The sequence below is a fragment of the Monopterus albus genome, unplaced genomic scaffold (genome assembly GCF_001952655.1).
Source record: "Monopterus albus unplaced genomic scaffold, M_albus_1.0 scaffold318.1, whole genome shotgun sequence".
Lineage (NCBI taxonomy): Eukaryota > Metazoa > Chordata > Actinopteri > Synbranchiformes > Synbranchidae > Monopterus > Monopterus albus.
The window spans coordinates 376,115-399,567 of record NW_018128198.1 but is presented as its reverse complement, the minus strand read 5'-3'; the positions used below and the strand labels follow the sequence as shown (position 1 = coordinate 399,567).

General features: G+C 40.7%; 1 protein-coding gene across 4 annotated transcripts in view; it reads left to right on the top strand.

Annotated features, from left to right (window-relative positions):
- sema5ba (sema domain, seven thrombospondin repeats (type 1 and type 1-like), transmembrane domain (TM) and short cytoplasmic domain, (semaphorin) 5Ba) overlaps positions 1-23,453 on the top strand; it is a 163,278-nt gene that overhangs the window by 60,373 nt on the left and 79,452 nt on the right. For 3 of the 4 annotated variants that reach the window (XM_020623972.1, XM_020623973.1, XM_020623969.1), the window contains one exon: positions 8,136-8,363. In XM_020623972.1, coding sequence (XP_020479628.1) covers positions 8,183-8,363 — 181 coding nt within the window. In that variant the 5' untranslated portion in view covers positions 8,136-8,182. Of the gene's footprint in view, positions 1-4,217; positions 4,255-8,135; positions 8,364-23,453 lie in introns of those variants that run through there. The other variant, XM_020623971.1, reaches the window with a different exon arrangement.

The following is a 23,453-nucleotide window of genomic DNA, read 5'->3' as shown; positions in this document are numbered from 1 at the left end:
ACAGCTGGACTCTGTCCCCCTTGACGTCTCTGCAACCCCCCTTCTCACTCCATTTTAGGAAGACAGGAAGGTTGACTCCCAATCTTCTGGCGCAGAGGGTTCATCTCTGACCATACTAGGCCTTAACTAGGATTCTAAGTATTAATTATATAACCACTTACATAAGCCCATTGTCCACCTCACATGAACTTAATAAACCCATAATCACTCAGCTCTCCCTTACACGAGCTAGTACCAAATAAGGTCTATATGAGCTACATACTATTCCATTACATATTTCCTCTGGAATAGGGTTTATTTTTTCACCACTACAGTTGTAATAGATTCTGATGAGACTGTGAACAGGGAGTTAGCACTGACTTGTAATTAGAGGTTTTCCCATTGCAGGCTAGGTTGAAATGAAGAAGCAAAAGGCCAGCTAAGGTGCAGCAGATTCTACAAACTCCTGGTATGTAACTGTCTCTAGAGTGATGGAAGAAGGAAACAGGCGAGCTGAGTGCCAAGCAAAGAGGAGAGGGTTCAACATGAGAAAGGCAGAGGTTTTGATTGGTACAGTACGAGGAGGATTGACACACCTGCCAAGAAGCCCTGCTGCCTGGAGGAATGTGATGTGCTTTGACAATCGCAGTGACACATTTTGGAAAGCAGTAGTTTAGGTCCACCTGTCCGGCCTTTCTGACACTTTTAAATCCTGAGCTTTGTTTCTTCCTCAGCTCAGAGCATCTACTTTCTACTGTAATGAAATTCTTATTTAGCTTTCTGATCATGACTCCTTGCAAGTGTTTTCTTTATCATCTTAGAAATGACAGATGTGTCTGTTGACTCACTGGAGCTAAATACATATGCCAAATTTAACTTATATTTCTTACATTTTCCTACTTCGAGCTTTGTCCTTAGCACTTCACTTCCTGTGCTACATCAGTGGGCAGTCTGCCATCCAGCTCTCCTCTGGGAAGTCTTTGCTGAAATACACTCAACCTGGTTGTGGCTGCTTGACTACCAACTTACTTCACTGTTGCCATAGATACATGCTGGCATTGGCAGGGACTTGTGAGAATTTGTGCTAAGGAAAGGTTGAAATTTACTGACTGCCATCTGGATAAAGAGTGGAAATGATTTTTTTAAAAAGGGGAGTTTACCTTGTTTATCTAGGTTGAGCTTTTCAAAATGATTTTAGCAGCAAGGCACTGTAGTCTTTCATACTTTGAGCTAGTGAGAGAAAAACCTGAGTTGTTGTACTGTACTGCTTTAGGTTGTTTACAACAAGCTGCACCATGCTGAAGCATCCTGGTGAGATATTAATGCAGTACACCTTGATAGGAAAGGCACCTTGTAAATATTTAGGTCAAACTGTGTGTAAACTGTGGGAGTACAGAGCCAGAGTTGAAAGTGTACATTTACTCAAATGTTATATTTCATCACACATTGAGTCACAAAGGTAACACTCAGGTAAGTGGATGGGAGCAGCTGCAAGTTGGAGTATTATTTCAATTAGATGGTTAGAGGAGTCTTTTTGGGGGATACTTATAAAATCTATTTTCGTTGTTAGCTTCTTCTGGCTCTTTTAACCAGGAACTCCCAGAGACGAAGCAGACCACTTGGATTATATAAAAAATAACCGTGCTGGTTTATTCAAAGAATCACAGGTAAAATTAACATTACACGTCCAGATCTCTTCCACCTCCAATCCTGCACACAGGCAGAATCCAGTATGAAAGACCCTGAACCATAATGCCTATACAGTATTATCACTTGGTTGGGCTAGCCCATACTACACAGGAACGTCAAACCGTGACGTCACCTGATATGCCAGCTTTGCAGCTGACCATAACAATAGTCAAAACATGAAGAAAATCAATGTGTGTGGCTGTTGATTAGTGGTGTGTATCTAAGAACATGGACCACACACTTTCTGTTTTTACTTAAAGGAGTTCAGAGATGCTGATTCCGGGGACCAGGGATTTCACAGAAACCCATGATCAAATGTGACTTCAGAACAAAAGAAAAAAAATGGAAGTGGACATTGTTAGATTTTACCCAAATTCTTTTATTGAAAATGCAAGAAATAAAGACAGGAGAGGACTGTATAAAATCAACAGGAAGTTTACTCAAAGTCTGGGCACAGGTAAAGCCATACAGCACTGGGCTCTGAGAGACAGAGCTCCCGCAGGAGATCCGTTCTCTGAACCACAAGTTATCTTTTCACGTTACAATTATCTTCTCCAGCTAGGTCCGCCTTGAACAGAGGTACAACATTCAACACTTTGTAATCCTATTGGCCATTTGGTGTAAGCAGGAGCCTATTTTACATTTTAACAAAGACCTGCTGGCCTGTTTTGCACCTTCACCTAGGCCCGTTTAGCATATTCACAAGGGCTTCTTCATCTTGGAATAGCTCTCACAGATTGGAGGTCTGCAGCGCAGACAACCTATTGTCCAGTATCGCCTGAAACCACAACACACACACACATACCTGGATTTTACCACATTCCAGCAAGGAGGGTTGAGCTCCTGCTTACACCAAACGGCCAATAGGATTACGAGGTGTTGAATATTGTACCTCTGTCCAGGGCGGGCCTAGCCCAAGAAGATAATTGTAACATAAAAACACAACTCGTGGATCAGAGAACGGATCTCCCGAGGGAGCTCTGTCTCTCTGACCCCAGCGCTGTATGGCTTCACCTGTGCCCAGACTTTGAGTAAACTTCCTGTTGGTTTTATACAGTCCTCTCCTGTCTTCACTTCTCATGCTTACAATAAAAGAACCGGGTAAAATCTAACACTTAAAACACTTTCAGAACTTCTGGGATTTTCAAATATCACCATTAATGATCTTTTAGACACAGCAATCAACTCTGTGACATGAATGTATGCTATAAGGTAAGGGCCCTGCATTTAATTAACTCATAGTAACTATAACTGATGAATCTAAATGTCTAATAAACCTCTCTACATTATATGCCCTTAGGTCCTACAAGCACTGTATGCAATAACCAAACAGGTTAGAGTTAACATTTCTTAGTTTACTCAACCAAAATAAGGGTAAGCCATAAACAATAACAATTCCCTTTTTAAATATCTTTGACTCTTTTTCTGTAAGACACTTTTCAATATTTCAAAATAAACACAAATATAGTGGGCCCACACACACTGAGATTGAACCCCCATTGCAGCCTGATGGACACTCGGTTCCGATGAGGCCAAACACCAAGCAGCTGTTTCACTCTTTAGTGCCAAATAAAAAACGGTACCTTACTTAGTAGTTCGTAGTCCAGAGATCGGAACTTTACCTCCTCTGTGTGTCCAAAGAAATGGCAAAAGGGTCCCAGTAGCCCTCCAACGGCGAAGTAAGCACAAATCCTCAGGTCCAGGTGCAAGCAGTAGGGGGAAGGCACGGAGTAGCAGGCTCTGTTGTACCATCCAACTGTTCACTAACGTAGCACTGTCTCTGATAATGTCCATGAATTCCAGGTTAGAAAAGATGAATACAGTCCTGGGAGTAAGCCGAGTTAGCTATACTACCGATACTAACGTTCATTTAGCTAACGAATGCTAACATGTTAGCTAAATATGCTACGGAGCTAGACACCATAACACTACACAACTGATAACTTCGTGTACTATAGACTATGTAGGACAAATATGTTACAGCAGATCGTCGAGTTGACAATCTAAGATATAGTCCACATACTTTACAGATTTCGTGTCAGCATAAACCTTTTTTTCCTTCTCTCCGTTTCTTTCACCTAGTCACTAGTGATGTGTCGTTCACGACGAATCTTTCCCATGACTCGAGAACATCGGTTCGTCTCGGGGAGTGATTCGATCATTTTGTGTTGACTGCGCATGCGTAACATCGCATTAGATTAGTACACCTTTCGAGTCCTCGGTTTCGAGTCGTTCGTTTTTGTAACGTCACGTGACTGCTTTGTTGGATACAGAAATTAGTTAATTTTCAACTGTCCTTATTTATTTTTATTATAAAATAGCTTTTTATTTCCTACAGACTATAATTTTGTGAATATCTGTCAATATGGTTCTTTTTCATAACACTGAATGTTTTAATAAAGAGTTGGTTAATAAACTTCATCAGGGAGAATCTTTCTGTAAACTATACAGAAGACGGCACATCTTAGCTTAGCTTAGCTTAGCTTAGCTTAGGATGTTAGTGACAAAAGACCAAACGAATTTGACCCACAATATTCAGAGGTGAGGTGGTGATGACGTAACAGACTGCATAGCCTCAAGACACAGGTACGATATTACTTATAATATGACCTTGGCTGCATTACAGTTCTTTCTTATTGGAAACGTGATCAATATGTGTGTAAGTAGAAGGGGAATTAGCAAGTAACATTTTAATTACATTCTGCTGAAGTGAACGAAATGACTCGAAAAAAGTTTCGTTCATTTTGCTGAACGAGATTCAAAGAACCGAACCAGTAAAATGATCCGAACTTCCCATCACTACTAGTTACACGCCTCCCCCTCCCGCTTTCTGTCTTCTTCTTTTCTTTCCCTGGGTGCCACTACCTTTAACAATGGATGACCAATAATGATATTTTACACACAGCACTTCCTTGAACCTTCAAAATAAGAGGAAATAAGTCACCATAAAGCTTTTTACCATATTCATCTTATGAAATCAACTTGTTTATAGTAACTATTGCTCAAAAGCAAATGCACTTTCTAAGGATGTTTAACTATAATACGTAGTATTTTTTACCCATGTTACATTCTGATAGGAGAAAACAGGATTTATAGAACTGATTTGCATGTTGTAGCTGACAAAAAGTATTTATTATCAGTTGGACTATTGAAAAAGATGAACACATTCCTCACAATGAATACTTTCATTGATTTCATTGACATTTGAGTACTACATATTACAGCTAATATTACTAACTGCAGGACCTTTACTTGGAATAATCTTGGCATTGTGATACTGTTGCTTTTTAAAGAGGCAAAACATTTTTTTCCACCTCTGCAAACGCTGTTTTCATGCTAGTATGGCAGCAAATCTCTCTCCTGACTGAATTCAGAGTTATAGGTAAAGAGATATACTCGAACATCTACAGTATTAGTCCAATCCACACAAGTACCTTGTAAATCCTCAGCATATAGTGCACTTTTAATTGACTCATTGTTTCTGGCAGGATGTCTGGCTGATGGGCAAACACTGGCTCAGTGAGACTTGTTGAAGGCATCCACTGTGTGAAAGCACATGTGTGTGTGTGTCAGTATTTGCAGAGTCAGCTTCCTCAGAGATATAGATCTTCCTACTTCCTTGCTGACACATTGTCACTAATCCCAAACACAGCAGGCTGGGAAATTGGATGTTACCCCTTTTTGGAGTGGCCCTAAAAGAGCCGTGCTTGGTATCAACACACACTCACTCAGGAGTGGATTTTGGCACACTGCATGCACAGTTTCTGCCCACTCTGCCATGACCTAGTATGGAGTGTCACCAGCTGTCCATGGCTGGATTTGCTAGTTTTCAGAGCTGTGTGTGTGTGTGTGTGTGTGTGTGTGTCTTAGTTTGGGAATACATAACATGACATTCTATAGAAACATTTGACTTCTACACACTAACCTTCTCCTCCTGCTGACAATACTGTTTCCTCTGTGGGTGTCCATTCCAAGATAACTCACCCACCACTCACTCTTACAGCAGAGTCATCTGTCACGATCTGGTGCTCTTCCTACTCTCAGTCCAGCTTTTAGACTAATGAGAGGATTTGCAGAGTCAGCCTCTGATTTTCAGGACCCAGCGATTTAATGTGAATTAAGCACATGCCAACTCTGCTCCTGCAGATAAAACAAATAACAGAATGAGGGTTTGGGTAACTCTTGTGTTCTGTAAGCATAGTGTTCTTGGTATGATTTCACCCTCATAGCACTCTAAAGTGCTACAATTTCAACATTAATTATATGGTATCTTTCACTGTCTGCTATCAGTTATAAAGTCAAAATGCCAGAAAAGTAGAATCTGCTGAAGGAATGATTTTCTAGACCAGGGTATTTCTTTCTTTACAGCTTTATGCCAACACTGGACTTCCATGTTTTTTTTGCCTAAAATGTGATAAAAGTACTTTTTTACAAATGAATACAGGCAGTTGAGCATACAGAAAAGTTAAGTAATCAGCAAAGATTTTAGATCAGTTATGAAACAAACAACCAGTGAGAAGATGCTAAAACTAGGGACACATGGTCCTGCTTTTTAGTTTTAATTAAAAGCCTTGCTCCAAGAGCAAGGTTGACCAGCTTTTTTCATATGTTACTCAAAACTAACAAGTTAAAAATGAATCATAAAACCAAAAGCAAAGTTGAATATTATCAAAAACATGCTAAGTGAAAACTAACATCATTTGGTTTTGATAGCTGAAAAAACGCAGACAGACAGACATGCATCACATCTATTTTTGAGTCTTATGGCAGACTCCAACTTGTTCCTTAAACAACCAACAACATTTTTAAAATCAGACTGCAGGAGTGGCACAAAGCTGCAGGTGCAAGAGGCCTGTATGTGCCCAGTAGAGGAAGTGTACGTTTTGTTTTCTGTGGTTGTGACTTTTCAGACAGGATAGCAAAATGAAAAATGTTAGAGTTTTAGCATAATTGAAGCTTTGTTGACACCTAAAATTAATTTTCAAATAAAATAAATCTGTGTTAGTTTGGAGATGGCCTAACACATGATGACATCAGGCTTTCTACTAAGAGTCGTATATGTAGAACAATCTGAAAATGTTCTAGGACACAACCAGAACCTATATATGACAGTGAAGGAGCCTGAAGCCTGAATCTGACATTGCACTACAACTTGACTTCCTGGGTTGCGTTTAATCCTCTCACTTGTACTTGTACCAACACAGTGACACCAGTGCAGACCCTTTTTTCAAATGCATTGCTGTTTTTTGTTTGACGCATCACAGTGAGCCCTGAAACTTGAGATGCATCCAGCATTGCTGAGTCAAGTCTAGTGCAGAGTACAATGAATACTTCTACCTGTTTCATCAACAGTATGTTTGTTGGCAGTAGCTGGGGGCCTGTTGACTGCATTGTATTGTAATGACAAACATGGCGACTGTGTGCATTTCCCTAATTAGTTACCAGCTGTAGTGAGAGGGATAATTGATTGCAGGGCAATATGGTTGATTTCCAACTCAACCAAGCTAATAATTTGTTATTGATTGAGCCATTAGCAAGGAAAACACTACAGAGAGATGTAACCCAGTCGAAGTGCTGCAGACAGTTGATGCTCTCAGCTTTTAATCTGCATTAATGACATTACACCTCGCTAAGCTAACATCATAAGGAGTGCAGGGCTGGAGATGATGAACTGCTGGTTTCAGCTCAGCACTCTAAATTCATATGTTATGACTGGAGGAGATTACATTAACTCAGAAAGCATGAGTGTGTCTGTATGTGTGTTTTGAACATTTGTGTGTGTCTCTTTTGTGTCTGCTGGCTGGGCCTGCAAACATAATATGTGAACTTGGATGTCAGAGAATGACTCGTGTTGATATCCATCACGTGCAGTAAAAATGTTTATTTGAGTTGTGCAACCATTTTTCCAACATGTCTCTAAGAACCACAGGTTTTAAATGAACCTACAGTATTTATGCTTCATTGACTTTTGGAAACTTGTGCCTCATTGAACAGTCCACTATTGCATTCAATTTTCCAATTTTAATCAGCCATTAAATTAACTCCCAAAGTTTAATCACACATTTTAAATAATTACCCCAAGGTCAGAGGTTAGTTACTTCTTTGAGATGGCTCATTGCTGAAGTGTAAGAGTTTTGGCCAGTTTTTCCACTTGGTGTCCTTCACATCCTCTATTGCTCACTCCTGTATTTTAGTTTATTCAGCTTTATATCTGGTCCTTGCAACCACCCTCTAGTTACCTAACATCCTTGCTTTCATCCCACGGTTAAATTCTTTTACCACATTTTATACCTTTTGCATTATTTTTTTCTGTTCTTTGGTGCAGGATTCAGTGCTTGAAGCCCTCGGGAATTAAAAGTTTGAGGGAAGAAGTGGTTTTGAAGTGACTCAGAGTCAGCTTTTTTTCTTTGAAGCTAGGTGTAAAAATGTTGCATTGAGGTGCTGAAGTTGTCTCTTCTCTTCTCCAGCTGTATCCCAGAGGCCCACCTTGGCAGTTAGAGGAGAGGTTATCACCATGACAGCATCCTCGCAGGACTCCCTGCCCTCGTCTGTGGCTGGCCTCTTCCTGCTCCTCCTCTTCCCAACTGTTTTCACACAGAACTCTGTGGTTCCGACGACTCTGACCCCGTCATTGTTTGACCCGCAGACCCAACCAGAGTGCACAAAGAAAGAACATCCAAAGGTTTCCATCCAAGGTCAGACATTATTTATTACCTGTGTGAGGACAGTCACTGTAGTGAAAGATTGTTTAACAGCAAAAATGTGTCTGAATTTCATAAAATGGTCAACTGTTCATCTGTTGATATCAGCTTATTTAGACTAAAATAATCATCCATTCTTGCGTGAATTTGGATTTCATTATTTGGATAAAAGGATCCTCTGCTCTATGTTGTTGTCAAAATAATTTTTAAAAGAGCAACGAAGTCACTGGAACATTTTAAGCAGTATTCTTTACTTGCAGCAAGGAGACAAGTCAGCATGAGCATACCAAGTTGTCTGAGTGAGGTAGGTTTATACAACATAATATATAGTAAACAGGTGCACCCTGGTAACACGACTTAGACGCTAATCATACTGGGACACATACTTATCCTGCAGTTGACGGTTGTGTCTCACTTTGTCTGGAACAGTCTGTAGTCAAGTATATCACAGTACACAGAGTTTCACAAAAAAGATAGAAGACGTCCATCAGGCCTATGCACAGCCAGTTTCTCACATGGCTCTGTTCTGAAAGTTTAAAACACATTAAATAGTAAAAATCTTGTCTAATAACAGCATTTTTATAACAGTTGTGATGCAGATTTTTATTCTGTCACACTGCTGTTACTGCAGTACTTTTTCTGTCATGTAGATACGCTCGTGGAGATACCCATTTAAGTGTACTTATAGAATCCCAGTTAAAGAAACTGGATTTTTATTCTGGAAAGTTTATGGTAATGAACGTACTTAAAGCTACAGTATGTAATTAAAAGGGAGGAGAGGAGCTGAAACCATCATAGCAGCATAACTAAGGGAAGGCTCAGGGTCACCTGATCCACCCTAACTATAAGCTTTATCAAAAAGGAACGTCTTAAGTCTAATCTTAAAGGTAGAGAGGGTGTCCGCCTCCCGAACTGAGACTGGGAGTTGGTTCCATAGGAGAGGAGCTTGATAGCTAAAGGCTCTGCCTCCCATTCTGCTTCTGTGGACTCTAGGAACCACAAGTAAACCTGCACTCTGAGAGCGAAGTGCTCTGTTCGGATGATAAGGCTCTACGAGGTCTTTAAGATATGATGGAGCCTTGTCATTAAGGGCTTTGTATGTTAGGAGAAGGATTTTAAATTCTATTCTGAATTTTACAGGGAGCCAGTGGGGAGAAGCTAATATGGGAGAGATATGATCTCTCTTGCTAGTTCCTGTCAGTACTCTGGCTGCAGCATTTTGGATTAACTGGAGGCTTTTTAGGGAATTATTGGGACATCCTGATAGTAAAGAGTTACAGTAGTCCAGCCTGGAAGTAACAAATGCATGGACCAGTTTTTCAGCATCACTTTGAGACAGGATGCTCCTGATTTTCACAATATTGCGCAGGTGAAAAAAGGCAGTTCTAGAGACTTGGTTTATGTGTGATTTAAAGGACATATTCTGATCAACGATGACTCCAAGGTTCCTCACAGTAGTACTGGAGGCAAGGGCTATGTCATCTAGAGTAACTATATGATTAGACAGCAGATTTCTAAGGTTTTCAGGCCCAAGTACAATGACTTCAGTTTTGTCAGAGTTTAGAAGTAAGAAGTTGCAGGTCATCCAGGCCTTTATGTCTTTAAGACATGCTTGAAGTTTGACCAGCTGACCTGATTCATTTGGCTTCATAGATAAATATAACTGAGTATCATCTGCATAGCAATGGAAATTTATGTTGTGCTTCCTGATAATATTGCCTAAAGGGAGCATGTATAAAGTGAAGAGAATTGGACCTAACACAGAGCCCTGTGGAACGCCGTGACTAACTTCAGTCTGCACAGACAAACATGAACAAATTGGAATCTTTCTGATAAGTAAGATTTGAACCAACTTAGTGCAGTTTCTTTAAACCTAATAACATGTTCACATCTCTGTAGTAAGATGCTGTGATCAATGGCGTCAAAAGCAGCACTGAGATCTAAGAGGACAAGTATGAAGACAAATGAGAGCCGAGCCATCCAAAGTGTCTAGGAGGCTCCACACCGGCTACATGGGCATAGCTAGCTGGGCTGTTCTCCATGGTGCGGATCTGCGCTTCTAAGTCTGTGAGCCTCGCCTCCAATGCTGCTAGCATCTGACATTTATTACAAGTACCATTATCGCTAAAGGAGGCAGAGGAATAACTGAACATGCGACACTCTGAGAAAGAGAAAGGAAAAGAGGAACAGGGGGAAGCCATTGTTCTCAAGTAACCTACTAGCTTAGGTAGCTTCTAAAAGGTTTTGAGCAGGAGTAACCTCTCTAACAGTCATAGATTTTCAATTATTCCTGCTTGATCAGTAAGTTTTGTTGCATTCTCATTTCTTGTAATTTCATAATGACTAATATCTGAAGGGCTTGGCAGAGCCTGGTGAAGTGTAGTAGAACACAGTGGAGCAAAGAGAGGGAGTGCTGGGTGGAGCAGAGTGGGTTGATTTGAACTTTCATGCTTGCGCTATCTCAAGTTATATACTGTAGCTTACATGTAAGTACAGAGATTTTTAATTTTAGTATCTGAAACAGTCCAAAAAAAGAAATTGGTTGTAAATGTCAGATGTTGTGTCTGTGCTAGAGCTTCTTTGTAGACCCAGTGACTCAATGTTAACAGGCATAGAGGGAGGAAGGAATTCTTTATTGACAGCATCTTGTGTACAGTATAAATAATAATAATAATAATACAGTGTAACTGAAGGGGTCCAGCCCTTTGTCTGGTCACCATCTATGCTAACACATAAATCCTAAAGCAGAAATATTTTCAGAGGTTGTCTGAAATTTAATGTGAAAGCAGCAGGTATGAAACATTTCTGGTAACTACATTATTTTGCCCAGAAATCATATAAAAACAATGACTTTTTAACATAACAGACTGACATATAAAATTGTAAGTATGAATGAGAATGGGATCTGCCTTAAACCTTGATTGCTCTCATGGTTTAATATCTCGCTCATGAGTGAAATGGATAGTGAAATGGTTTGTGCAAGCTTTATGTGTCATGAATGAGGTTCAGGGAAGCAAATTATTGCTATCATGCATCCTACAGTGAACATTTCTGTGTGTATCAAGCCTCGAAGCGCTGGGTATTGAACACATGTTTTCTATGTGTGGAAACAACTTCTCACAGCAACAAAATAAATAGTTTTCATAAACATATCTCTGTGCCAGATGCAATAAAACCTCCGTTTAGGATTGAAGCAGGTCAGCATGCAGCTAGAAAAGAACAACAGAAGGCAATAAAGGACAAGACAGAAATGGTTGTTTAGAATAATGGTGCTCACTATCTGTCCTGTTCATCTAGGCCAAGAAACAAGGTCTTACTCACGTCATGAAATGGAATAGAACAGTTTGGGCACAGAATCACAGATCGATATGACAAAATGAAAAGTAAACACACACAAAATTGCTGTGTTTATTTGAATAGGGCTGTTTGTGTTTCCTTTGCTGGGAGCAGTGTCTGATATTGGAGGACCAGAGGAAAAAAGAAATCACTGGTTGAGGGCAGAGACACAAAAACTGAAGAGGTGGCCAGAAGGGTTTTTTGTGATTAGAAATACACCCGACCCTTTCACATATTACAGACATTTCCTCAAATATTTTTTAATATTTCTTTATTGGACTACAGGATTGCTCCTTTCCAGGTCTCCCTCTGTGCTCTGGGGTCAGCTCTCCCATGTTGTTTGTCTGAACTCTGGCTAATGGAATTGAAGGTAGATATATTGGCTCTTTTTTTGCTGACTTTCTGTGTAATAGCAGTTTTAAGTTTGAAGACTGGAGACTCTTTCAATTGGACTTTCAATCTACAGAACCAGTGAAATGGCTATTTTCATTCCCCACAATCCCGGCCTGAGGTCACCTATATACATGCTGTCCTGCTTCACCCACCATGCCTCTAGATGTCCAGATTAGCTCGAGCTCCTTCGGTGCTTCACTTCAAAGGCATGCCACTTGAGAATGGCTCTCATGGCAGTGAGCTGCAGGGCCTCTGGCCTGTCAAAGCAGGCAGAGCAGGGCATTATGTGGAGGCAGCCGTATAGAAATGGCCTGCACAATGAAAGTGTCAGCAAGAACCTGAGATTAGCCTCTGTGATTGATGAGCGTTTTATAGCGGCTTGTTGAAGCGCTGCCTCATTCACCTGGAGGAGACCAGGAAGGCAGCTAAGAAGATTTTACTATGGGCATGCAGGAATGTGTATCCGGCTTTACTTCCTTTTAAGTCTATGTGCCTATCAGACAAGTAATTGTATTTGTTTTTATGTTTGACTGCCTATTTAAGTTTTAGTGTAGCAGTTGGTGTCTCTATGTGTGATGCAGTAAAATTTAATGCTTGCACTGTAGTGTATCTCTGAGAAGAAGGTGAAGGGATGGGACGTCCCCTGGCCCCTGATGTGATCTGTCCGGTGCAGCATGCTACCTGCATTAAGGCCTCTATTCTCTGGCTTTGTTCATTTCCACTTTGGCTCCAAAGACACAGCAATTTAAAGTGACCTGAATTTGTCATATGTTTTACTGATCCATCTATCACTGGTACACCAGCTGTCTCAGGTTTGTGGGCAGATGATTAATCCGAATTATTTCTAGGCCTTTGATAAAATGATATACAGTTTTAAAAGAAAACTTCATTGTAACTTCATTCACTCCAGATAAATAGCAGGCTCCCTAGCTGCTAAATGCTCCATTGTGTTCACCAACTAGTCACTAACTGTGTGTCTGAGTGGATATTATTGGCTGCTTAGAGTGTTTCACTAGAAATAGGCTGGAATTGGCAGAAAATGATATTATCATTGTATTGAGAGTAAATCAGAACAGTAAAGTGGGTCAGGAAGCTAAATAATGGAGTGAAACTCCACTATAAAGCTGCAGATTTGAGTGATAATTCTCTTTAGGGCTATGATAAACTATGATAAACCTCTTTCACATTGTCAGTCACTATGATAAACCTCTTTCACATTGTCACCTTGTTTTCATATTGTCATTTTACCATCACAGTTTTTCAGCCACATTGTTAAAAACCATCAGAGCCACACTGTCTTGAGATGAGATGGGATGTAAATTGTATAGTTGAAAACATGGATGATATCACTGGAAGAAGATGCAGGAGACAGTCGAGACAAACATCTCTCATGGTGAAGATCAAACCTCTATCAGCTTCAACACCATAGTATTTTTCCAGTCTTCTCAATTACACCATAAACACTGCTGGCTGTTTGTTTATACGTCTGCTGTTCCAGACGACATGCCAGTGTAGATCGACCACAACACAGACTTGTGCAGGAATACGGCAGTGGAATCGCATCCAGTAACCTCCACCCACAGGCACACACTGTACAAGAAACCAGCTCAAGATTTAGATGGATGATACTGGCTCGCAGTATAAGACTGTACATCTGATAAGAGCAGGGCATGAGGGCAGCAACTGGAACGCTCTGCTTTTGGAATTTATGGAGTCAGTTGTGCATTAAGTTATGAGGCCCAGTTTCGAAGTGTGTCTACAGGGTCAGCCTGGTTTGCCTGGTAGATATACTCGACATATTCATAACACTCGGTGCAGCAATATCCATCAAGGCAACACATGCTTCATAAGAGAGTGTGCGTAGGAAAGTAATAGTTAAAAATAAGACCATTAACTTAGGATTCCTTCTTCACAAAGAAAAGTCTGATGCTTCATAGTTTTGGTCAGATCTGTGTAATGGTCCTCCTCAAAGCAAGACAGACGGCAAGCGAAACAACCAGTGGCGCTGCTCATTTCCTGTTCAGTTCCTTGCAAGTCTTGTCTTTCCTATTTGCTTTTTATGACATCGTGTATCCCCTGTCTATCTGCACTGATCCCTCTACCTGTTCTATCATCCTGTCTAATTAATTTTTCTGTTCGGCTCCATGCTCTTCCTCTCATATTCTTTTTTTACCTTCCTCCTTCATTTTCTCTTCACTTTTACCTTTCCATCATTTGTTTATTCTCAGACTGCAGGCAGATAAATGTATTGCACACTCGGTACAAGTCCCTCTTCTTTTTTCATTCTCTCATCTTCTGTGTAATAGTGCTGTCATTTAGCCATCCTGTCACTGTCCAAAGGGCTCTTGAGCAGCACATGAGCAATGCCCCTCTAAGACATAACTGTCCACTTAAAAGAAAAAGTATTCACCATGAATTTCTAATATTATCTCTCATTTTACATTCTCCTCGTACTTTGCCACCTGTCTCTGTTTCCCATCTCACTCATGATTACAGTGTTGGTCCTAATTGGAGATGGGCTTTCAGAGCTGTGGAAGGTTTGCAGCCATCAATCTGGCAGCTAAATGGAGCTGAGTTTAGCATGCTGTGGAGGCCAGTCTTTCACCCACTGATGGCATGTCAAGATATCTGATGCAGGCTTGAGAGATAGCAAAGAGGATCAGAAAATAGAAAACATTTAAAGGCTTTATTGCCACTTTAAGTGAAGAGTGGAGAGTCAGAGTGAAAATTGCTCTCTTTGCTTTTACTGTCTTCCATCACCCTGGATGCTCTAGCCGCTTTCAGACGGGCACCTAAATGCACTGGTAATTATACATGTCAGTTTTGTGTTTGAATAAGCCCTTGAGTTACTTTTCTATAAAGGTCGAGGCCAAAAATTCATCAGGTCAAATACAATAATATGTCCTTAACGCTTTCATCACGACTCAAGACTGAACTGAGTTCTGTTACGGTAAATTTACAGTAGCACAAGGTTAAATAAATGGATAATGACATTATTTATATTAACCTGCCTAGAAATCATACAGAAGCTAATTTAAGATTTATTAACCTTTGATTTTCATAAAAACGCTTCTAAATCTCTGCATTTTAGTGGCTAAATGAAAAGCATACAGAATATAAGCAAGTAATGAGAATTGATTTGGAAACAAGTATAACTTGCAAAGAAGGAGGTGCAGTGGCTTTACTCCATGAGTGAACATTTATCTACAGAGCTGCTTAGACTAGTAAGAATCATAGGAGAATATCTTCTCTCTTTACACTGAGAACTGAGAACACTCTTGATCACTGATATCATTATTTTCTGCTTCACTGCTGTTACACTCTCCAGCAGTGCCACTCTTCCCTCTCGCTGCCAGATATTGTGTTCACTGAGGTACCATCCCTAACAGTTCAGTCATGTTTGAATAAACCCATTGTTGAACATTTACATAACAGATACCAGTATGTTTGATAATGTTATTACCTTAACAGACAGGTGAAGCCAGCAGCTTAACAGATAACAGATATTTGGTTCTTATATCACCACTACTTCTGCTTCTCTTTTCTCACATTTCTGTCACTTTTATAAGGTGAGTCCAGAAAATCATCAGTAGCTGTAGTTGTTGCTTCACCATTGATTTGGTGAGAGGCAGGCAAGACATCTTTACTGGTTGCTGACTGAGAGGCTATTAGCCTCCTGGCCCCGGCGTCGATCCTCCTGTGGCTGCTCAGTCCCCGGTCTCTGTAGGCTCTTTTGTAACCTCCGGACCACTCTATCTGAGTTCAGTCAAGGTTTGAAAGGACGGGATAGAGGGAAAGTTGTGTCCACTGAGGCACAACAGCGTCTACCTCAAGTCAGCCACAGTGAAAATCAAAAGTTTGAGTAGGAGAGATGGAGTAGAATGGGACAGACAAGGCTGGGTGGAGACTGGAGGGTGAGGAAGGTCAAAGAGTGATAGGAGGAAGATGAAACAAAACATATTTCAAGGGATTTGGGCCAGATGAAGCTGAGGTGCGAAAAGACACCAAGGAAGGTTTGCTCCTTCAGTGCAGAGAAACACTAGAGACTGTGGAGAAGTGTGGCGTTATGGTTTAGCTTTAATGACACCAAAATGTGAATATAGAAAATGGATATTGTATTTAAATTAGTATATTTCAGGATGAAATCATTCCTGGGCTGTTTTTTGGCCACAGTTCGTATTTGCACATATCCCACTGTGAGCTGAGTTAAATTTATTCAGAATGCAATCATATGTGAGCTAATTGACACCGGAGGTGATCCTTCATTCACAGAGTGCCAGATGGCAAATGGCAGCAAATCTTCATGTGACCTGTTTCGTTAACAATATTGGATCGACTGCCTTGCCCTGAAGATAACATTCTCTTCAGTGAATCTTGCTCCCATTAGCAAGACACTGTGTTTGTCCTGTGTGCACCCCCCGGAAGGAAGATGATGATAGACAACTACCTTCAGCACAATATGTGTCATTCAGAGTTCATTAAACAGTGTTGCGCTTGAGGGGAGAAATCAACTGGGTGCCTGATTATAATGCTAATGGTAAAAAATATGTTGTTATTAACTGAGCATGTGCTATCAGACAGCGCACGGTGAAGAAAAACTAGTTTACTGAAACACGCAGTTTGGTTTTAGAGGTCATTTTCCCTTTATCTCTAGTCAACAGCTACATTGTTCTTCTGAATGGTTTTTAAAGTCATTTCCTAACCTTTGCTCACTCAAATACATTTTAATCCCACTCGTCCAATCAATGTTTTAATGGCACCGGTTCTCTCATTTTGTACAGCTGCATCTGTTTCTTACTCTTTATTTCTGTCCTTGCTTGACATTACTGTTTTGAAAGCTTTCTTGCACCATGCAAACATGAATAGCCATGATGGAGGCCTGAAATAATGAGAGCTTAGGCACTGCCTGACTCATTTCACTGCTGTTTACACATGCACTCAAAAATACAGCAGCATGGTCAGAAAATAATTGTTAAAAATCCATTTTCTTTTTTTTGTTAACCCTACTGTAATTTTTGTTCCCATAAAATATTCTCCTCAAAGATTATATATATATTTACCACAGGGAACCAAATGTTTAATACAGTTAGTGGTACAGTCATTAGCTGTAGGTGTCCTGCTTTAGGCCTGCTGAGCCTTTATAAACGGTTGGAAAAGTGCTCTCTGTCAGGCAATTTTGGCAATAATGGCCACAGTCAGAATTGCAGGTCATGTGATGTATGAGTCACAGAAGAAACAGCTGTATTATTCTTGTGTATTGTTTCTTATGTCCAGAAAGCAGCTTTCACAGGAATGAATGTGTCATCTTTGGAGAACACACCCATAGTGTAGACAATCTCAAGTCGGACTTAGTGTAGACCTTGATGAGTCATCGAGTCCTCAGTGTTCAAGTCAGAGTCGGGTCCGAGTCACCAAAGAATAATCCAAGTCAAGTCCTCATTACCAGAGTCAGCGTCATCAAGGTCTACAGTTCTGACCATTTTCTACTCCAGACTTTCCAACAATGTGCTGCGTCACCATATGGCTCAGTAATTTGATACATTAAAATCATTTATAGAAAGGTGGAGCGTATGTGTCGATGGAAGTGTGTTGGATGCAGCATGATGCTGGCCAGGTTTTAATATCCTACACCAAATTATTATCACCTATTACAAAAAAATTCCAAGTCTCCAACTTCTGAGTCCGAATGCTGTCAATGCTCAAGTCCAAGTCAAGTCACGGGTCCTGAAATTCTTTACCTTGACAGAAAGTGTATTGTGGTGTATTTCTGCTTTGCCACCTGGATGGGGCTCTCAGGGCGGTACACTACTATAGTACATTCTCCTTCAGTTCAGACTGAATTAGAAATTTTTCAGCTGTCTGATTCTACTTTCCTTTCTGTGGTGAATCAAAAGTTACATATCGGGTTGGTAGAGGACCTATTATATGCCTGTTATGGTACATCTGTGAAGCCTGTACAAAAATCCCTCTAGATGTGAATTTGCACTCTGCCCTTAGTGGTTGGCTGCGTTCTCCCAGCTCAGGCTTACAAAGTTTGATGAGCTATCAAACAGATGAGCTCCAAGTCTGGAGAGATTAGATGAAGGTAAGACTGGGTCTTTGTCAAGTAGCCCTTCCTCTGAGCTCCAACTTGATGGGATCTCACATTCCATGAGGTTTTAAGCGACAAATAGCTCCGACTGTGCTCGAGCGGTGTGGTTTTCTGTTAGTGTGTTTGTTTGTGCAGCCACAAGGTTTTTTGGACCTACAATTTGTTGTGCTTTCATTCCCTCAGCTCCATAATATGTTGGCATTTTCTGGCTTTGACTGCTCTTCATCCAGACTCGCTCTAACAGTGACTCAGACCAGTCGGGGTGCCACTTCACTCTGCCCACATGCTGGTTGTGTGGGAAGAAGGCGAATGCTTAAAAACTGTTAGATGGAAGGAGATAGAAAGGTTATGATTTATGTCTGTGTGAGACGAATGTATCAGCCACTGTCCTCATTCCTCTGGCAGCCATGGGCTAATGCATTAATCTGTCTGTCTACTGATTGCAAAGAGGATAAAAGAATGCAATAATCGTTCATCAAGTCCAGCTTGGGGCCCACAAGTCAACCATGAGGGAGGGGACTTTCATATTCATCCTGCTTTATTTCCCTCCTTGCCCCACCACCTGGCTACACAGTTAGAAGGAGAAGAAGTGAGCCATGCTTATAAAACCACTTGTAAACAGGAGGATAAATGTCGTTCAGTGAAAGACCCCCTCACTGAACGACAGGTCTTGCTAAGAGAACTCGTGGTTCACGAGCTCTCCTGCACGCCTCTGAATCAAACTGAGCCTTGCATGTTTTTGTTACAAGCTTTAGAAGAGGTAATTATAATGTTGGGGAATGTTTATATGCGAGTAATGCTTCTCAGTTCAAATTTCAGGTGATTTATGCTTCACATTAAATTCTCTGAACTGAACGCTAACAGCTCCTGTTTTTACTGTGAGGTGCATAAGGCCTCTGTGCAGATAATTCTCTTGTTATCTGTTTCTCCAGCGCACCTCCTTATTTTATGGGTCATGTCATATGCTCTGTGTTTACGGTCCTTTTTAATGGGGGAGGGTAAATCCTGAATTAACTGTACGTCGTTTGCCTAAATTGCATCAATTTCTGTTTCCTGATATGCTCCAGACTGTATTTAGTGAATAATGTAGAGGGCAAGTTTTGAGTTTTAGATTGATGGGGCTGTGTCAACACGTTCCCACCCCAGGGCGTCAAATAGAGACGCTGTGTCAAGTTTCCTTTAGCAGATGCTAAAGGAAACCTGTAGTGTCCATATGAGACATGCAGGATTTTCAATAGAAAACAGTGTTAACCCGCTCACACAACATTTCTCCTGTTGTATAATCTAAACACTTTGCTCTCTGCCTTTTCTCACATATGTCTTTGGAAGGGAGGGAGATGAACACAGGATCAGTCTTCATGCTTCACATAAACACACACGGTATTAGTCACTCCTGACAAGGCTTCTTAATTAATCTACACTGTTGCTGCTTTTTAAAAGTTCTCTGACTAATTACAGTTCTATACAGTCATTATTGGTGATATGTACATGTGCCCTGGTAATGTTACCCTAAGAGGCAAATGAAAGAATTCTGATTCACAAGCTTAATGCAGGTTAAGGCAGGGGTTTGCTTTAAACATCACTGTGTGACCAGCTAATACTCTTCCACTGCTACAGCTCTTCTGAATGAACACAGAAAGGGTGAGACTCAATGCTTTTTGTTTAAACTGGGATAACGGCACACACTGTCACACTAGCTCCTGGATAAAGTGGGAGTGCAAAACTTCCAAATAAGCACTTGCTTTGAACCATATCAGTTCCTACTGACAAATCACTAGTTGTAAGGCTAAAATTCATTTAAGTGGTGGTAATCTGGGCTGCAGCAGCTGGAGTGTTAAAACCAGCATCCTTGGCTAAATTCTGTTATGATTGCTAAACATAGATGAGGCCCTGCATGAAGGTGATCACCAACAGGGTCTCAGTTCATAAAAGATGAGTATTACTATGCTTTCTTCTTTTGTTGTGTTGCAATCGGTAAATGATTTGTACAAAGGATTCTTCCAGCTGTTGCCACCGGAGGCAGCTGCAGTTCAACAGTTTTATCATAATCAAATTTGCAACAGTATTTATGATATTTCACAGAAGTGACACCAATAAGCAGGGAGTCATGTACATGTGCTAGAGCAGGAAAACTGACTGCAGCCGTTCACTGGAGTTTACTGAAACGACACAGCATTTCAGACTTTTAGCACCTAGTTTACCATTAGGAGGTTCTGAACTTGTTAATGAAGTCAGCGTTTATCAGATTCATTTACAAAGGTTTAATGATCTAGGGAATTTAGAATGTGTTGGAATTGTGTTCTTGTCTCACCCAATGCACACACATACAGTATAGTGCACATTCTGCAGCTTTGTGCACACCTGTCAGCGTGTTGGGTTTTTCAGGTCAACTTCAGGTGTGTTTACATAAGATTGTGAGGCTAAAGATGTCCTCCGCTCCCTGCCGCTTCCCTCTACTCCTCCAGCTTCTGCCTCTGCAGCCGTTAATCAGAGAGTGATGTACAGAATGTCCTGCTCACCTCCCCATTCCAGCTGTGCATGGTTTCTACACCCACCCTGTGTGTGAAAGATGGGCAGCTCACAGATGCATGCTCCAATTTGAGCAATAGAAACAAATCTATATGCATGTATGTTTCTAAAGAGAGTGAAAGGGGGCCTCTTACACAATTAGTGTGGTATTCGAATTTCACAGGGATGTCCAATGATTTATTATGTGTACTGAGGTTATCAGTCTTTTACTCCTGTGTGTGTAAAAGTATTTTACAGACTATGATTAATTTTAAAGTTCCATTATTCCTCATTGCTGGCTGGTTGATTAAAAGTCATTTTAGTACCCTCTTCATGTTTCTCTTATTATGCTCTCATTGAGACCATGTAGAGTTGTTGGTGTAATTAACTACGCATCGTTTTGTTGCTTCAGGCAGCACATGTGGTGGCATGACTTCCTTTTGTTTCTGAGCTGTTACAATGATACAGTTCCACTGATGTCTGGTTTGAATAGGGTTCATGTGATTTAATTACTTGCTGTTAATTAAAACCCAAAGGCTGTATTTGTGGTTTACATAGTGTAGTCATGTTACTTATATGATGCAGTGACCTTTTGCTGAGTTTCTCACTTGGTGGACATCACTCACATCTTTGTTGGGCTTTTTTTAACTGTATATTTTTAACCTATCTAATATCAGAGCGGCTCACCTGGAACTGTTTGGTACACTTTAGCCAAAAGTCGATGGTTGCATGTTGCTTTCACTTCTTAAAGCCTGTAAGGATGTTTTTATGGGACAGGTTTGGTAAGCTTATATCTTTTTGTCATTATCAACAAACCCCATGAGAGGGCAAAAGTAAAACTGATCTTTATTCCAAAATAAATGTTACAGCTCTTCACAAGCGGTGCAAAGCATCAGCATGATACAATGTTAAAAAAGAAAAAAAGGCAAAGATAACCCTCCCACCCCCAACAAATTATACAAAATGCAAATACATAAGTTCAAGACAGTATGAATGAGCCTTTAGAAGTTTTATACACCTGCCTAATAAGTTAAATGATCTAATAGTGAAGGACAAAGTATGCCCCAGTTTCAACACATGGACAGCAAATGCACAGTGTGTGTATCCAACGTACTATACACACACACTTGATGATAATTTAATATACCTGACCACACTGTTGCACTGGGTGACATGTTCCTTCATTAACATGGACTCACATGCTGTACACTGGGCGGCTGCTGGAAGTACTTCAGCACCAACTGTTTGATAATCTGCAGCTGAACTGTTTGTTTCTTTTTGGAGTTCACCTTCACTTTTGATGGCAGATTCATTCCTCCTGAGCATAGGTGACACCAGTCTTGTACAATCTGTGGAGAGACGTTCACTGTTCTACACAGATGATTCTTTTAAGATGCTCTTAGATGGACGGGTTTTGTTTTCTGTCTTCCACTCTAAAGGTGGACGTATTTGGCCTGATCATGTGTTTGTGTGTGTGTGTTTCGTGGTGTGTTTTGGATCACTGTCATGTCGGAACATTCCTCTCTTGCCAAGCTTCCCAGGACTGGGAGTCATCTTTTCATCTAGTGTTTGCATATACAAACTTGAATTGATAGTGTCATGTACAAATGGCATCTCCCCCACATGTTATTCATTCATGCCGCTCCATATCAGAGCCCTCCCAACTCCACATTTCAAGGTCGGCGCTATTCAGTCACCGTGGTAGTCCTTGCTGAGGCCATGCGAAACATGCTGGACTCCATCTGATCCAACACATTTATTTTGGCTTCATCTGACCAAAGAATGTGCTGCCAGCATTATTTGAGCTTCTCTTCGTGCTTTTTGGCAAAGTTTGGTGTTGTAGTTATGTGAGCAGTGTTTTTGTTCTCCGTCTTAGACATTGCAGTGATCACAGATGTACTTACAGCCCAGATTGTATGTTGTAACTACAATAACTGGAGTAAAGTTCAGTCTGACTGCAGGTCATTGAAATTCTGGTGAGAGCAGACTGGCAGATAATTGTCATTCCACTGATGTCCCCTTGTCTATACTGGCACCTTTAATTACAGTATGTGTGTGTTTCTCTTCTGTGTCCATATCTTTAATGAAGAGCGCCATGCTGCACTCTAGATTCAGCCTTCTGCCTTTTTATTACTTTTATGTTTCCAGATGAACTCAAATCTGTCCCTTCTCTTGATGGAGACTTGATTCACTGTTCGCTGTGACTTTCTCCACACTTTAATGTAGTCTCACACCCGTAGCCTCGAGCTCGTACTTTAATATTTCAAAACATGAAGATTTAAGGCTTTAAATGTTTATTACTGCTTCCCTTATGAATAGATACAGTGCAGTGGAATGTTTTACCCATGATCACCATACATTGGTTTTATTGGTTCATTTTCTAGTAACCTGGTTTTAACATGGGTTTAAAAATGACCCTAAAACCACAGAGTAGGTTTCAACTGTTTCAGTATTGTTAGACATTAATTGACATAGTATTGGAACATCAATTCAGTTTCAATTTAATTTTATGTGTATAGCGCCAAATCACAACCAAAGTCATCTCAGGACACTTTACAAACTAAGGCCTAGACCTTACTGTTATCAATATTATTACATAGGGAAAACCCAACAAATCCCCCTTGAGCAAGCACTTGGCGACAGTGGGGAGGAAAAACTCCCTTTAACGGAAGAAACCTCCGACAGACCCCGGCTCTTGGTGGGCGGCCTTCTGCCTCGACCGGTTGGGGTGAGTGGATAGAGGAGAGACAAAAGAA